The 18,361-nt window shown below is 35.6% G+C and overlaps 1 protein-coding gene across 5 annotated transcripts in view; it reads right to left on the reverse strand.

Moving 5' to 3' along the window:
* The window catches only part of LOC150107295 (ELMO domain-containing protein 3-like), a 287,770-nt gene that overhangs the window by 78,074 nt on the left and 191,335 nt on the right, over window positions 1-18,361 (reverse strand). For all 5 annotated transcript variants that reach the window (XM_090391155.1, XM_090391154.1, XM_090391150.1 and 2 more), the window contains one exon: window positions 15,725-15,801. In XM_090391155.1, coding sequence (XP_090247281.1) covers window positions 15,725-15,801 — 77 coding nt within the window. The remainder of the gene's footprint in view (window positions 1-15,724; window positions 15,802-18,361) is intronic.

The raw sequence follows: 18,361 nt of genomic DNA on the forward strand, positions 1-18,361 counted from the left end.
TGTTAATAGATAGGGAATTAAAGTTTAGAGGGCATATTGCAAAGGTGGAGAGGATCCAGAGATAAGTGACCAAGATGGTGAAAGGTCTATGGAATGCACCTTATCAGGATAGATTGAAGGTAAGTGGGTTACAGAAATTGGTTGATAGGTGAAAAGGGGTAATATGATTGAGACATATTACTTAAGTTTTTACAAGATTAATACAGAGGAAAATTTTCAGAACAGGTCTGGTAGCAGGATAACTAGGGACAACCTTGAAAACTGAGAAAGAGCATAGTTAGCAGATGTTTTAGGACTAGATTTTTTGCATGGAGAGTGGCGAATGAGTGGAATAGGTTGCCAGAGTCTATTGTTGGGAGCCATGACTGTGAATGAGTTTGTAGCAAAGTATGATAGATAATACTGTGCAATGTTGGCTAGTGCAATATTTAGAGCCACCCTTGATGTCTCATCAAGGGAGACCCTAACCTAAGGACTCCATGGAGTAGTCCATAATAATAATAATAATAATATTTGTGAAAGTGTTTCAGTCATAAATGATTTCCATTGCCTAGTACAAGATACCAATGTATTTACTAGAGGACTTAAAATGGCTTGAAATAGTTGAATATATGGTTTCTAGAGCAGGGTTTCTCAATTATTTAATCCTCTGTTCACCTTAGTAATAATATACGATGGGATTCACATTTCCTCTTGGTTGCATCAATATGAAGATTTTTAGTTAGCAGTACCTCATAACATCCTATCCTGTGCCTTTCTTTTTATTTCTTCTTAGCTGCAGTTATTATTGTCAAGTTGTTTATATAGGAAATTCTTGATCTGCCTCTTGACTTCTTTCCATCCACAGTCTCCTCCATTATTTCTGTAAGCAGTTCTCCATGCCTCAGGTGGCATCCAGTTAGGCTTTTTCTTCTCTTATCAATGTTGTTTATTAGAGACTGTTCTTCTTAAACCATGTCTAGAACTTCTTCATTAATCTCTCTTTCTTTCTATCCAACTAATTCTCATCATCCTCTCTAGCACCAAAGTTGGAATGCCTCCAACTTTTTTGTGTCTTGTTTTGTTCAAGTCCAATTCTCACAACCATGTAATGCTATACTCCATGCCTATGTTATCATCAGTCTCCTTTTTTTAATTGGATACCTGAATTCTTCATTAATAGAAATGTTTCTTCTATCAGAAAGTCTTTCCAGCCAAGCCTATTTTTGCTTTTATATCTGACTGGCTTCTTCCATCTTTCATAATGAGACTCCTAAGGTATTTAAAGGAAGTTGCCTATTGTATTGGATTGTTGTTCATTTCCAAATTTATTTTCATAGGATTCACTTTGCTTATAATTCATAGTTTAGTTTTCTTATAATTAATTTTAAACTGAAAATAGAAGTTCTTCCATCTTTTTCACGATGGATTTCAGTTTGTCTTCATTATCAGCAATAACTGCTATATCATCAGCAAATTACAGCCATAAATAACAAATTACATGATAACCACAGTAATTAACTTTAACTTCAAGTACATACATTTTGTACTGAAAATAACAGTATATCATCCGTGTGTAGAAACAAGCAAATCAAAGAACAGGAATACAAAGTAAATACAACAATCAGTTTATCAATTAAAATCCAGTGTTTATCGAAAACCTACCTTTACTGGAAGATACATTCATCAAAAGTCTGCTCATCACACACCTCTCAAAAAATTTGTGTTATCAAGTCTTTAATTAATAGAGCACATAATGTATGCTCCTCTCCCTCAAGCTTACAACAATTTCTTACTATCAAAACATTAATGGAATTAAATGGTTGCAAATCTAGCAGATAACTGACTCCTATTTTCCAACACCTAAGGATTCTTCAACAGATTACAGGATTCCAATCCCTTATATTTGTGGTATCTTCTTTAAACCTACTAGTAGAATTCTGAAGAATTATCAGCTTATTCCCACATATTTTCCTATCAAAAAATTTTTCATCTGTTACCATCTACAAAAGACAAACTATCACCTCTATCATTAGCTGGTGTTTACCAGATTCTTTGTGAATATAATTTGGCATACTTTGGGCAGACTTGCCATTCTGTGGGGAAAAAAAATGAATTAATGAACATCAGTATTTCATTGAATATGTGAAACCTCAAAAGTCTGGTCTGCACAGCACAGTATTAACAGTAAACACAGTATCCAGTGGGATGACGCTCCATAGAAGCAGTTTTAAATATAATGCCTTTTCAAAGAAAGTTGTGAAGCCCTTTTACGTCGGCCTAGCCAATTGGAACGATTTTCTCTCTCTCCCAAAAGTTTGGGAGATTCTCATTTTATGTAAACTTCAAAAATAACTTTAACATTATTTGTTTAAGTTAAGGGATATTACATCCCATATCGTTTCTTAGCCGAATAAGAAACTCAAAGAGTTTCATGCCGAATATAGTAGAAACTATAACATTATTTATTAATATATTAATATCTAGCTCATGGCAACCGATTTTAATTAGTAAACTGATTGTTGTATTGTCTTGTATTCTTGTTCTTTGACTTGCTTATAAATATCTGTACTTTCATTAAAGTTAATTATCGTGGTTATCATGTAATTTGTTGTTTATGGTTATGCCACAAGTGCCTTTAAAGATTAAAATCACGATTAGGAAATTTAAACATAAAATAGAAAAATGCATGCATTATAATTGACTTCTTCTAAATATGCAGTCACATAGTAGCTAAGATTAATACTATTGGAATGCATGCATGTGTGTGTGTGTGTGTGTGTTGCATGCGCGTGTTTTAATTATTTAATACAATTGAGAATAACAATTTTTCCAAACTTTTGAAACAGAAAGGCAGTTTTTCTGTCTTTTAATCCTCTCCACCACTTCCTAAACCCCCAGAAACCTAGTAAACCAAATCTGTGCACAATAGCTCCAGAGGTAACCACATTAAAGTCTCATAAAGAGAGACTTATCTCTGCTTATCAGTGTATTCTTCAACCTAAATCATCCTATGAACCACTATGATTATGACTTAAATTAGAGTGATGGAGTGGAGTAAGTCTTAAGGACTTTTTTTGAATAAAACTTCATATTTAAAAAAAAAAAGTTTGGAAGGTAGTGATCACACCTTGGTCTAGTGGTTGTATTAAAGATGGTGTATTAGGTGGCAGAAAACAAAAATCAATATTTGGGTGTTCTAAAACAGAATGGCCAAGAGCATTGTCTTCTGAAACAAAACATTGGTGGAACCATTCATTAAAAATTTCTTTGGTAACCCAACTTTTTTTGTTTGCCTTCCAGTGCATTGGTAACGTATTAAAATCCACACCTTTCATTGCCTGGGGTCTTAGGGATTGATTAATGAGTAATGGTTTTAATATACGATCTCCTGAAGCACTGCTGCAAAATATAGAGTCACACGATCCTTAGCTGCTTTGAAGCTACCAACACTTTTTTTTTGTGATTTTGCTATTAAGTTCTACTTGGCATTTTTTTCCAAAAAAGGCCAGTCTCATCTGCATTCCAAACTTGATCAGGAGTGTAGCCACCATTTTCAATAATTTTGGACAGTTTTCAAAGATATTTCCTAGATGCCAGCTCATCTGCAGATGCAGCTTCTTTTATGTTTACATTATGAAGTGCGTATCTTTTGAGAAATTTTGTAAGCCAACCTGTGCTTGCAGAAAAATCACAATTGTTGTTTGCTGTTGTCGGCTCCTTTTCCTGAATCTGTTTGTACAACCATAATGCTTTCCGTTTGATGAAATTTCCATCTAAAGGTATTCCTTTTTGTGAGCAATCTTCTATCCCCATCACACATCAACAGGGCCTTTACCATCTTAACTTTTATAATGTCCCTTGTATACAATGACACTTGACACCTAATTCTGTTCCATAAAGAACAGATTTTCAAATGGCCTCTTCATTTTTCTTAATCGTTCTAATGGTAGCTTTGTTCAATCCAAAATATTTCCCTAGGGATGTTGAATCTTCTCCAGCTGCTAAATGATCTAAAATTTGAATCTTAGTTTCTAAAGAAATAGCTTTTCTTTTCTTCTTCTGTCTCACTGAATTATCTCACATTGTGATTAATGGGATAATGTTACAAAAATATCTGAAAAGAATCAATAATTAATTTTACTAATTTGATATTACATGGGCCTGTATAGTTAGCCTAGTGGCTATGTGCTTCGCAACCATATGCCTGGGGAAGGAGTGTCCTAGGTTCAATTTCCGTCGGTGATGTGAGGAGCTGAAGGATCTTCCTCTGCCATAGCCAAGTTAGCTGGTCTTGGGCGTGGACAGTAGGGTTCCCCCCCCCCAGTTTATCCTGGGATTTTTCATCCAACAAAGCAGGCAAATTGGCCTTGAGAACAATACTACAGGACATAGAATACACTGGGGCGTAGGACTGACCACCTTATTCTGTGAATGGTTTAGGTCTGATGATTAATAAACCCTCGACACCGCAGGGTAAAAGGAAAATGAAATGAGATGAGATGAGATGAGATTACATGTAGAAAACTTCAAAATTTAATACATACCTGTATAACTCTATTGCATGAACAAAACACAAGACGTGTAAACATTTAGAATTGTAAACAAGAAATGACTGTTCACCAAACAGCTTAACTCCTTCTAAGCAGCTTCATATAGGTGGGCCTCCCATAACAGGCCAGCTTAACTTCAAGAAATCAACATAGCACCCTTCTGCTTCCAGAAACCAACAGCCAGTGAATATAATGGATTATTTGTCAGCGTAATTGTAATTACAAAAATTGATTTTTTTGTTGTTGCCACAATTGTCTACATTCTGTAGCATAGAGTAATTCCTGATATTGAAAACATCCGGGGAGGGGATCCCCAAAATTCAAGTTTAAGTACATATGTACTGTTCTAGGAAATAATAACTATAATGGAAATACTTTTTAACAGAACTGAATTCAAACAGAAATTTTAAAAATAGGTGCCATTTGAACCATGTTAAGTCAAAATATACCATGTAAAAATAGAAAAATTCTTTTGTTTTCTAAGCCATGTTATTTTGAAATTGTGTAAAAAAACGCCATGTAAAGAGAGAATTAGCTTTATTTTAATAATATGGTGATACACCATTTTACTACTTATATATGGGAAATACATGAAATCTACATTGCTTTAATCATAGTATCTTTTCAGATCTTGCTCCTACTGACGGAACCTCACTAAAGACTGAAACTGATCATGGCAGTGATATCTGTTGATAGGGATTAGTAATAATGCAAACTCAAATGTGCAGCACACAGTGCATCACCCTATACACTCGGGAAATGATTATAGTGATTGTATATAGAGCAAACTTTGTTCGCTTATCCTTAGGTAAAAGATTAAAACAAGAATATAATTTTTCAAGTATAATAAGCATGATTGCAGCATTTCTTCAACACAATCATGACATTCAAAAGAAACGCCTGCCCTCCACCAATTTTAGTATTAAAAGCCTCAAAGTTCTTGGTCAAAATTTACTTATAATATTTTTTCTGCAGTGGAGAACTCTCCATTCGAACAATAAATTCACTTTTTGATGGAATGTTCTTTAAAACATCTGCTTTTAAGCGCTGAAGTAGATGAGGATCTAAAAGGTCATGCAGTTTTTTGACTTGTTCCTCTTTTGTGAGATCGGCAAATTCATTAGAAAACTCTAATAAATTCTGTTTGGACTAAGAAAATTTAACAGATGAAATAACTCTTCCAAGTTATTTTGCAAAAGGATCCCAGTTAATAAAAGCTTATAGTTTATATTAAATGCATAAAGTATACAAAAAATTTTGACTGGTTGTTCTTAAGACTATGTACTTCATCTACAACCAGGCACCAGAGTGTACATAGAAATTGGATTTGAAATTGGAAGTGATCACCATTTAGCCCTGAGCAGGATAAAATTGAATCATAAGTTGTTCAAATGCCTGCCAAAGTTTCCCCCCCCTACAATTATGGACCTCTACAAGGTCCAAAATTCTACTTGAATTTTGGACCTTGCAGTTGGTAAGCATAGTGGTATTCTTTACTACCATGAAGTTAGGTATAGCTATGACAGTGGATGACATCAGTATGTATGTATGTATGTGTATTGTTCTTGTAATATGTTTATCAGATGCATCTCATGCATCAGGTTCAGCATACAGATTATTGTATGTAGACTAAACTGTTCAAGTATATTTTCCTTTTTTTGTTCTTCCTTTTCCACCCTTCTTTTTTTACTTCCATTCTGTCATATGGAGCCCTGACAAAAATAATGGCTCATGAGTATTAAGTTGTCTGAGTACAGCAATTTGAAATCCAGTTTATACAACAGACTGAAACCTAATATTGCAATCCTAATGCATTTCTTTATTTTGTCTCCAGCATTAAGACTGTATTTCAAAAATGCCTGCAACCAGTATCAATTCAAAAGATCATTTCACTCAATAAATATGTCAGTAACATGATTTCTGAGTATTAATTTCTGTTTGTACAGGTTTTCTGCTATGATATGATCATGTTGATGCAAAGTGGAAATTCGTTTAAAATTGCATGAATTCAATTTTCATTTGGTTTATTAGAATCAGGTGATGTCCAGTAGAAAAATGGAGATAAAATTAATGTGTTTTATTACTTTCAAAAAAAAAAAATAAAAAAAAATAAATGCCAGCCTGGTTGGCCAAGTGGTTAGCGTATCCGCTGTCCAGCCAAAAGGCTACAGGTTCGAATCCCACTGTGGGCATGGATGTTGGTGATTGTCTATGAAAGGGATGATAGATGGAGTTGGTGTAGTTGCAGTTCGTTGTAGTTGGTGGATTGAGTGAGTGGTGGAGACTGAGAGTTGAACTCGTAAAGTAGATGCCCTCCGTCGATGAGTCTTTGGACTCCCTGAAGGTGTCATGTAATAATAAGAATAATATATTTTGTAACTATGTAAAAAAGCAACTATCTAGGAAAAATGCAGTCAGTAATAAAAATATCTCAGCATAATTTTCCAGATACCAAATAACAGTAGTAGTTCACAGTGAATGATAAAGAATGCAAATACAATACTTTTACCTTAGTGAGCATAAACACTCTCTATGTTATAATAAATTTAGTTTATTCCTTTATCCAAGTGTGAGCTAACAAAGTTTGCACCTGAAAATATCTTCAGGACTGAATATGGTGTTGTACTACCTTACTGGGGTAACCTTACTGGGGTAAGGTAGTGCAACACTGGGAAACTCGTAGCAAAGGTGGACCAAGCTAACAACATCCTATCCCAGTATCTCCCATAATGCAAAACACATCTCCTTGCATATATGTATAATGTTATGCATTAAGGGATTGGCCACTACCCAGACTAGTTTAGACCTTTATTGAGGTCTCTTCAGTGGGAGCCAGGCCCAGAGGTGTAGATACCAGGCAGAAGCAATAGCGAGGTCATCTTTACATATAGGAGTTGCCAAAAGGTGTGCCACCTTTTTTATTAAATTACTCTGGATTTAGAGAAAGATGTGGAAAGTTTATTTTTCACTTGGTTAGACTATAATAAATTTAGTTTAATCCTTTATCCAAATGTGAGCAAACAACGTTTGCACCTGAAAATATCTTCAGGACTGAATATGGCGTTGTACTACCTTACTGGAAAAATAAACTTTCAACATCTTTCTCTAAATCCAGAGTAATTTAATAAAAAAGGTGGCACACCTTTTGGCAACTCCTATAGGTAAAGATGACCTCGCTATTACTTCTGCCTGGTATCTCCACCTCTGGGCCTGTCTCCCACTGAAGAGACCTCAATAAAGGTCGAAACTAGTCTGGGTAATGGCCAATCCCTTAATGCATAATATTATACATATCTGCAAGGAGACGTGTTTTGCATTATGGGAGATACTGGGATAGGAGTGTTGTTAGCTTGGTCCACCTTTGCTACGAGTTGCCCGGTGTTGTACTACCTTACCCCAGTAGAGTAGTATAACACTTACCATACCCCAGTAAGGTAGTACACAACACCATATTCAGTCCTGAAGATATTTTCAGGTGCAAACTTTGTTTGCTCACACTTGGATAAAGGATTAAACTAAATTTATTATAGTCTAACCAAGTGAAAAATAAACTTTCAACTCTCTATGTTAGATTAGAAAAACTGCAATTAGTTTTAAAAAAAGCACATATTAAAATATTAAATATTTTATTTAAAAGTTGTTTAAATATTAAAATATTTATTTTATTAGCTTCATGTAGTATTTTAAAATCATTATAATGTTAGTGCAATAGCACATAGCACTGAACCTACCCAATAACATATTACAAGTTTACAATCTTTTTATCATTATTATTGCTATCATTAACACCAGACTTCTGTAGCATCAATAGACTCATCACAGGAGTATACACTGTCATGCACAAAAACTCATCAAACCATGCGTTTAACTCATTCATTGAGGAAGAACTCACACCCTCATATAGAGTTGCCAGAAATTTATGAAGAATTTCTTCCACATTAACCTGGTAACAATCCATCAACAACTTATATCCCAGTCATATCTTCTCCGTTTCCTATTCACAAGACTCTACATATGGCATTCCCTCAATTTTTCTTCATCCCCCCCCCCCACATTGCAAAGATGAGATATCATCTTAGCCAGTTCTTCCCTGAACCCTTCATAATATTTATTCCCCCATGAAAATCAGATGACTAAATCTGTGCCTAATAATCATATGAGGCCTGATCAAGGCCTTATACAATGGAACTATAATCTCTCTTTATACCCAAGTCCTCCTCATCATTGCCATAATCCAATGTGATTTCACAACTTGAGCAATGTGATCCCTGAACTTCAGATTCTTGTCTACCACCATCACCAGTCTCAGACCTCTCATCTCCTCTGCCTCCTTCAAAATTTCACCATCGAGAGTATATACTTTGCAGTCCATTTTGTCTACCTGCAAAGGGAGAGTATTTTTTCAAAACAAAAAGAAAAAACCTGAAACTGAACTATGAATCAAACATGCAGATTTTATACCAGGATATCATACAACTTGTCTCCTTAAAATAATCTATTAGCCACTGAACAAAGACTCACTCTGATTAAGAGACTGAGTCTTTAGATATCACCATCATCATCATCAAATTCCTGCCATGTACCCTCAAGGGGTGTACAGGATATGATAGTACTACATGAAAAAAAATTACATCATTATTAATTTCCTATCTACAATTCTTCTCCAAATCAGTCTGTTACTTGTCAAGACTCCAACATTATCAGATCTTATATTTCTGTCATCTAAGGCACTTTGTACCGTATCAATCCACCTATATCTTGGTCTTCCTCTGGGTCGTTTTGCTGCCAACCTGGCAGAGAACACTTGTTTTGCTAATCTTTCCTCGCCCATTCTGTTTAAGTGACCATACCACCTGAGATTAGCTCTGCTAACGCATTCCTGGATGCTGACAATGTCAAGTTCTTTCCTAATATCCTCGTTTTTAATATGATATTGCCATTGATGCCATCTGTTCATGCCTATAATCTTTCTCAGGACTCTCATATCTGTGGTCTCTAGTCTTTGGTCAAGTGTTTTACTTCTGACCCAGCTCTCAGATCCATAAGTTAAAACTGGTTTGAACACTGTCTTGTATACAGCTAATTTAGTGTTCCGACTAATTTCTCTCTTATTCCATATGAATTTATTCAATTGACTTTCCACCATACCAGCTTTGCTGATCTGTTGTCTATTTCTATATTTAATTTACCATCTTCAGTAAAAATCGTGCCTAAGTAGGTAGCTGAAATGTTTTACTTGTTCCACAGGTTCTTCATTCAACAACAGAGTTAACATTTTCAATGATTCCGCCTATTTTCATTGTCTTGTCTTTTTATTGCTGACCTTCATACCATATCTATTACAACAATTATTCAAAAATTAGTCAGAGAATCTTGCAGACTTGTAGCGGATTTATTTAGAAGTATAACATCATCCGCAAAAAGCAAAGAGCTGACATTAACATCTCCAATTTTGATATCATGTTTAATACCACTTTCCTTCATAATGTGATCCATATAGATAATGAATAACAGAGGGGATAATGTACATCCTTGTCTCACACCAGATTTAACATTAAACCATCTTCCTGTACTTCCTTCAATTCTAACTGCTGACTTACAACTCAAATAAAGACTAAGTATTGATTGATATAATGCCCCATTGACACCGTATTGAATAGTTTCTCTCTTGGCACCTTGTCATATGCTTTTTCCAAATCGACAAAACTTAAATACAGATCTTTGTTATATTCCCATGCTTTCTCGACTATTTGTCGTAAAGTGAAGATCTGATCCTGCCAGCCTCTATTTGGCCTGAATCCAGCTTGTTCTTCACCAAGCTTTTCTACCACAATTCTTCTCAACTGTTTCTCAAGTATACTTGCATAGATCTTGCCAGGAACACTCAGTAGGGAAATACCTCTGTAATTCTGACATTCAGTTTTATTTCCCTTTTTATATATGGGTACTATGAGAGCTCTACTCCAATCATCAGGAATTCGTCCCTATGTCCAGGCTTTCTGAACTATGCAGTGCAGCCACTGTAAGACTCTTATACCACCATACTTCAGCATTTCCAGTCGAATATCATCTACTCCTGCTGCCTTTCCACATTGCAAGCCTTTGATGGCTTTTTCTACTTCAAGTATGGATATGTATTCCTGACTGCATGCTTGGTCAGTGTTTTTTACCACTGTGCTGTCATCACAGCTTGTTTCATTTAGCAGTTTTTCAAAGTAATTACTCCATACTTCAAGGATATCTTTTTCTCCCGTTTTCATGTCACCTTTATCATCTCTAACTCCTTTTATAGCACTCTTTCCTCCATTTCTAAGCTTTTTCAACAACCTTCAGAATATCTTACCACCTTCTTGATATTTATTTTCTACGTTCTAGCCAAAGTCTTCCCATGACTTTTGTTTAGCTAGTGTTACACAGTGTTTAGCATTCTTGCATTTGTCTCTGTATTCTCTAAGAGCACAAGCTGACTTATTTGACAGGAACTTTTGATATGCCTTTTTCTTTTCCTTCACTGCCTCTTTAACTTCCTGTGTCCACCAGGGAGTTCTGATTTTTTTATCCTTACAGACAACCTCACCACATGCCTCTCTGGCAGAATCAATCAATGTTTTCTTCAGAGTTTGCTACTGAATCTCCAATTTTGATTCCTGTTCTCAAACTCTTTCATTTTTTCTTCAATAATCTTTGTGTATTTTAGCCTACAGTTCACATCTGAGAGCTGCTCAACTTTTATTCGCTTTAAAACTTTCTTACATGTCATTCTTTTCAATATGAAATTCAATTTTATCTTGCTCAAGACTAAATAGTGATCACTTCCAGTTTCAAATCCTCTGTACACTCTGGTGTCCTGCACCAGGGAGAAAACATCACTATCAACAATAACATAGTCAATGAGACTTTTCTTATTCCTAGCCTCTTCTCTCCATGTGAATTTGTGCACATTTTTATGTTGGAACATGGTGTTAGTAATAACCAGTCCATGTCCTGAGCAGAAATCCAACAGATATTTGCCATTATTATTAGCTTTGCTCTATTCTCCAAATTAGATCCCCAACAAGGACCAACTTTTCATTTTTCATTGTGTCAGTTGCTTTTTCTAAAGCCTCAAAAAATTCCTCCATTTCTACCTTAATAGAACCTTCTGTGGGACCATAGGCACAAATAAGTCTCATTGTCCAGTTCCCCATTCTCATATTTGCCAACATTACTCTACTTGAGACTGACTGCTATTCAAGAAGATTAGCCTCATATTTTGTGTTGAATACTATGGCTACTCCTTCTTTTCCTTGATTGTCATTGCCTGAATATAACATTTTGTATTTATTGCTCAGAACGATCTCACCAGTTTTGGTCTTTTTTGTTTCAGTCACCCCTATTATGTCGATATGGTACTTATCTAATTCCTCAGCTAGCTCCATTTCTTTGCCATTCAGGCTTCTTACGTTGATAGTACCGATCTTTAACTCTGGTGATGTTGAGTTGGGGTTTGTTTTCAGATTTGTTCCAGTAGCTGACTTTTCGCTGTTTGCCCTGGTTCCCTGGCAAAAACAACGGGGGGCCTTGTTTAACCGGGCGACGCCCCAGACGGCATGAAATTTTGTCATGTTGTACCATCATTTTTTATTTTGGTTTAACCAATAAGAATACAATTTGGTCGGCTAAATCCCAAATTGCCAGCCCATCCTCGTTCGTTCAGTATCCAAGTAGATACCCAACAGGGTGCACCATGAGAAGGTGAGGATTGGACATTAGGTCAGAAGCCCTGGTCGGTTCTCCGCATTCCTTTAAAGGCTATGTGGAGGTCTCCTCTCAGTTATACAGCTTTGACCCTTAAGCACCCCGTCTTTAGATATCTTATACCTAAAAGAAAATTCTTTAATTTATAATATAATAATAATTAATTAAAATAATTAATAAAAATTAAAATAATTATAATTATAATATTATGACTGTAAGTGAGCATGATGTGTATGGTTAATTGAGCAAACTTGATGTTAATAAGGCTGTGGGACTCGATAATATATCATCACGTATTCTGAAGGAATGTGCCAGGAAGTTGACATCTGCCTTGACATATTTTATTAATATGAGTCTTGCACTGGGTCGAGTTGCAAAGGAGTGGAAGGAGGGTAAGATTGGTGCTGCTTCATAAGGGAGGTGACAGAACTCAGGTATCAAATTATAGGGCCTATATGTGTGTCGGATGTTGTGGTTAAGTTGTTGGAGAAGCTGATGAGAACTACGACCCAGAAGTGGGTTGACAACAATGGAATTATCTTTGATAGACAGTATGGATTGCTAAAGGGAGATAATGTTTTAGTAATCTACTTACTTATTACAATAAGGTGATGGCTTCCTTGGACAGAGGACAGGGATACACAGTAGTATACTTAGATTTTGAAAGGCATTTGATAAATTACTGCATGATAAGTTGATAGTCAAAACTAGAGCAGATGGGGTTGGATATTAGATTAGTGCATTGAATCAGAGACTGGCTATCCGATAGGTATCAGCAAGTTGTGTATGGGGGGGGGAGCAAGCAATATCCCAGAAGAGGAAAGTCACTAGTGGTGCCTCAGGAACCTGTTTTAGAGCCATTGCTGTTTCACCTCTATATTAATGATATTGGCAAAGATTTGAATGGGGGTATTCAGTTGTTTGCAGATGATGCAAAGTTGGGACGAACTATGAAAAGTAGAAAAGATGTTGTGGCCTTACAAGAAGACTTGAATAAATTGAGTGAATGGGCATGGGAATGCGAGTTCAATGTTGCAAAATGCAAGGTTTTAAAATTTAGCAAACAAAGATGGGATGTAGAATTTATGTTTGGTGGAGGATATAAGTTGGAGGAAATAAGAGATCTTCAGGTGATAGCGGATAAGGATCTGAAATTTATTGGACACATTGTAAAAATTGTGAGGACAACACTAAGAATTCTGGGAAAATTGTGGTGGACATTGACTTGTAGAAGTATGGAGATTCTTGTTTCATCATACAAGGCTTTGATGAGGCCACAAACGTGGACTACTGTGCACAGATTTGGTCACATGGTTTTCAAAAGGATGAAGAGATGTTAGAAAGGGTCCAGAGGCAACTGACTAAAGTAGTTTCTGATCTCTGGAATGTCAAATATAAGGAAAGGTTGAGAAGATGCAATTTACAGAGTCTAGTGGATAGGAGAAAGAGAGGTGATATGATAGAGACCTACAAGTTAGTAAGGGGTTGTAATAGAATCAACACTGGAGAGGTTTAACAGAAAATGATGGGAGATCAGGGGATGACCTCTGGTTCTCCTTGGATTACTTGGTTAGTTAGAAGCACACTAACAAGCAGAGATATGGAAGTTATCATTCCTCTTTATACAGCCATGATATAGCCATATCTGGATTACTGTGCTCAGGTCAGGTCATCTGGATTTCTTGGAAATGAGGAAAAGTGAAAAGGAGATCCATAGGTGAGGTGAATGATCAAGATGATAAGTGGTCACTATGATGTCTGTAAGGATATGTGCTTTACATTATGGGATACTAAGGTAACGGATGTGATGTCATTGGCCTCTACATACAAGTAGCCGAGTCATGAAGTGACTTCACGTGCAAACTTTGTTTACTTACACTTGTATAAAGGATGAAACCAAGAATATAAATTCTTCGCATCATTAATTTATGGCTAAGATATGTTTGTGTCAGGAAAGGCTGAAGGCGTAGGTCAGCTCAAGAAGAGAAACAGAATCATGTTATCATGTCTGGTATTGTCAAAAGTAAGTGGAAGTAATCTCTTACTAACCTTTGTTGTGAGAAATATAACAGGATTATCTTTTAGCACTGTAGTTTACAAGTTTCTGTCTTCATTCCATTGAAGTACAGCAAGGAGATCAGAGTTTTGACATTACGGTAGGTTCAGGATATTGGGTTTAGGAATTGAAGCTTCTAATAACTCGGTGCTACAACATTTGTCATATGAAAAAGAATTACATAAGCTACTGTCATCAGTAAAATCATGTCTGCTATATATATATATATATATATATATATATATATATATATATATAGAGAGAGAGAGAGAGAGAGAGAGAGAGAGAGAGAGAGAGAGAGAGAGAGAGAGAGAGTCAACTGTAAGCTCTATTAGACTGTGAGTTAGCAAGACTTACAACTAGTGGCATCATCAATTCCTTTAAGTTTCAGCTTTGCAACCATACTTCTCCCAGAACCCAAACACTTTGGTTTCCCAGAAGCTGCCCACTGAGTCAGTTGAGGAACTCAGGCAGATCTTTTACTAACAAAGGTTAGTAAAAGATTACTTCTGCTGGTTGGCATCGTTTATGGTTAGAACTAACTAACTTTCATTAATTATTAATATAATAAATGAAAACATTCTTGGCAAATGCTATCGTCGGCCTGGTTAGCGTATCCACTCTCCAGCCAAAAGGCTGCGGGTTTAACCCAGCGTTAGTAAAGTGGGGTGTCACAATTATTTCTTTCTATATCTTTGGGGTCAGGGACACCCCACCTTACTAATGCCGGGTTAAATCATGGGCATAGATGTTTGTGATTGTCTGTAAAAATACTGGTGGTGGTAGTGGGTGGTAGATGGCATGCATTGGTGTAGATAATGCAGTTCACTGTAGTTGGTGGATTTGAGTGGTGGAGACAGAGAGTTGTAGAATAGGTGCCCTCCCTCAATGAGTCTTTGGACTCCCATTGTAATTTTAATATTAATTTTAATATTTTATTCATCGATACTTACAAAAATGTATTTGTTTGCTTGGACATTTTGCGAGAAGATATTCCTGTAAGAATACACAGGCAAGGAGGAAGTACAAAGTGGCTTACTAACCTTTAAAGGTAATTGGAAAATGGAATGTGCTACTAGGGCTGATGGTAGAATCTACAGTTAGATATGACACTACATGTCCTACATATATCTAACAAATTTTTAAATCTAGGCATGATTAAGTTGGATTTCTCATAATGAAGGAATGGATCTATGCGATTGTGATAATAATACTTTTAAAGATTTTTCCCTTTTCTCTCTCTCTCTCCACTCATCTAATTTTTATTTTTGTAGTATCTATTCTCATTTCTCTACCTCAGCAGATATATGCTCAATATATCTTATATTTATTTTGTCCATTCTTTTATTTTAAATCATGTATTAAAAATATTATAAACAAATTTTAAAAATAATCTTACTTATTCAGTACTTCTTCTCTTAAAGCTTCCATGGTGATTCTAGTAATATTAATGCTCATAACACAAAATGGAAAATTCTGAAATATAACAGATTTTAAAAAACTTTTTTTAAAATTCTATATCAGAAAGCTAACTTAAAGATAAATTTAATTATTATGCACACTTTTATTAATACTGTGTTGTTACTATCAAACACAGACAAATTTATTCTGAATTTTATTATGATTACTATTAAGGCCTTCCTCATGGCATCTAAGCATCACCTAAGCTTGTCAAATATATTTTCAATTTCTTTGACTCAGTCCTCATAACTCATTTTTTTTAATCTATCTCTGTTTTACTTCATTTATCCAACCAGTCAAAGCCATCTAACATAACTGCTACATCTTCTGTCACACTATCACTGTTAAATCTGTAGATTAAGTGCCTCCGTAGCACAATTGGAAGAACAACGGTACATTGCATCCTTCGAATAGGCCTAAGTTCAATTCTTGTCGCAACAGGAGGAATCTTTATCTGGACGATTTTCAATCGAAGGTGAGTTAGCCGATCTCATACGAAAAAAAAAAAAAAGCCAGCCTGGTTGGCCGAGTGTTAGCGTATCCGCTGTCCAGCCAAAAGACTGCAGGTTTGAATCCCACTGTGGGCATGGATGTTGGTGATTGTCTATGAAAGGGACGGTAGATGGAGTTGGTGTAGTTGCAGTTCGTTGTAGTTGGTGAATTGAGTGAGTGGTGGAGACTGAGAGTTGAACTCGTAAAGTAGATGCCCTCCCTCGATGAGTCTTTGGACTCCCTGATGGTGTCATGTAATAATAAGAATAATATATTTTGTAACTATGTAAAAAGGCAACTATCTAGGAAAAATGCAGTCAGTAATAAAAATAACTCAGCATAATTTTCCAGATACCAAATAATAGTAGTAGTTCACAGTGAATGATAAAGAATGCAAATACAATACTTTTACCTTAGTGAGCATAAACACTCTCTATTATTAGAAAAACTGCAATTAGTTTAAAAAAAAGCACATATTAAAATACTAAATATTTTATTTAAAAGTTATTTAAATATTAAAATATTTATTTTATTAGCTTCATGTAGTATTTTAAAATCATTATAATGTTAGTGCAATAGCACATAGCACTGAACCTACCCAATAACATATTACAAGTTTACAATCTTTTTATCATTATTATTACTATTATTAACACCGGACTTCTGTAGCATCAATAGATTCATCACAGGAGTATACACTGTCATGCACAAAAACTCATCAAACCATGCTTTTAACTCATTCATTGAGGATTACACATCTTCTGAGGCAACATATTCCACTCAGCAACCACACTCTATGCAAACTCATTTTTTTTTAATCTATCTCTTTTTTACTTCATTTATCCAACCTTCTACATCTTCTGTCATACTATCATTGTTAAATCTGTAGATTAAGTGCCTCCATAGCGCAACTGGAAGAACGACAGTACATTGAACACTTTGATTGAAATAGGCCTACGTTCGATTCTCATCATGATGGGAGGAATCTTTATCTGGACGATTTTCAATCGAAGGTGAGTTAGCCGATCTCATACGGAGGTAGCACAGCTTTTTTTTCTCCCGGAAACTCAGGTTTTTCATCCTGCATACAGACAAATCGGCCCTTCAGAACACACGCAATTTATAGACATAGAATACTAGTTGTGGTGGTGGGCAGTAGATGGCGTTGATGGAGATGATTCGTAGTAGAGGTTCGGTGTAGTGGTTGAGACAGTTGTAGGTGTCCTCCTGTGATGAGTCTTCAGACTCCTTGGAGTTGTCAGGAATAATAATAATAATAATAATAATATCTTTTTGCACAATCTCCTCTACTTTTATTCACTTGTTTCCAATACACTACTTCAACTATTGCTAAAACCTAAAATACTGTCATTCAGGTTACCTTAGCATCTTCAATTGTCTACATCTCACCGATTCTTCACCTGCCACATTTTTAATTCAAAAGAATCCTCATCATCCTGATAAGTACCCTTCAGGAGAGAGGGTTTATATTTCAGCCTTCTAAAGCACTTCTCACTGTATCGATATCTCTGGTTTTGAACTTCTCTGGTTTGTTTTCCTGTCATGAAACACCCTATTCTCTGTTTAAATGACCATATCACCTGTGATTAGCTCTGCTAACGCATTCCTGAATGGTAACAATCATATTCCTTCCTAAAACTCTCGTTTTTAATATAATTTGCTACTGATGCCATTTGTTCACTCCTCTAATTTTTTTTAGACGTCTCATATCTGTGGTCTCCAGTCTTTGATCAAGTGTAATTCTAACTCAGGTCTTAGATCCATAATTTAAAACTGGCTTGAATACTGTCTTGTATACAGCTATGGTTTAGAGAAATTTTGACTAATCAATCTGTTATTCCATATAAAATTATTCAGTTGTCTACCTGGCAAGGTAGACAACTACAAGCAAGTTATCTGTTTCCATATTTAATTTGCCATCTTCACTAAAAATTGTGTCTAAACAGCTGAAATGTTTCACTTGTTTTTTATAGGTTCTCTAGGATGCAGTTGAAGTTATCTAGATTTCTACCTGTTTTCATAGTTTTGGTCTTTTTATCACTCATTTTCATACATTATTACT

Source organism: Typopeltis vanoorti, chromosome 4 (assembly GCF_054136105.1).
Source record: "Typopeltis vanoorti isolate ZY-2024b chromosome 4, IOZ_Tvanoo_1.0, whole genome shotgun sequence".
Classification (NCBI taxonomy): Eukaryota; Metazoa; Arthropoda; class Arachnida; order Uropygi; family Thelyphonidae; genus Typopeltis; species Typopeltis vanoorti.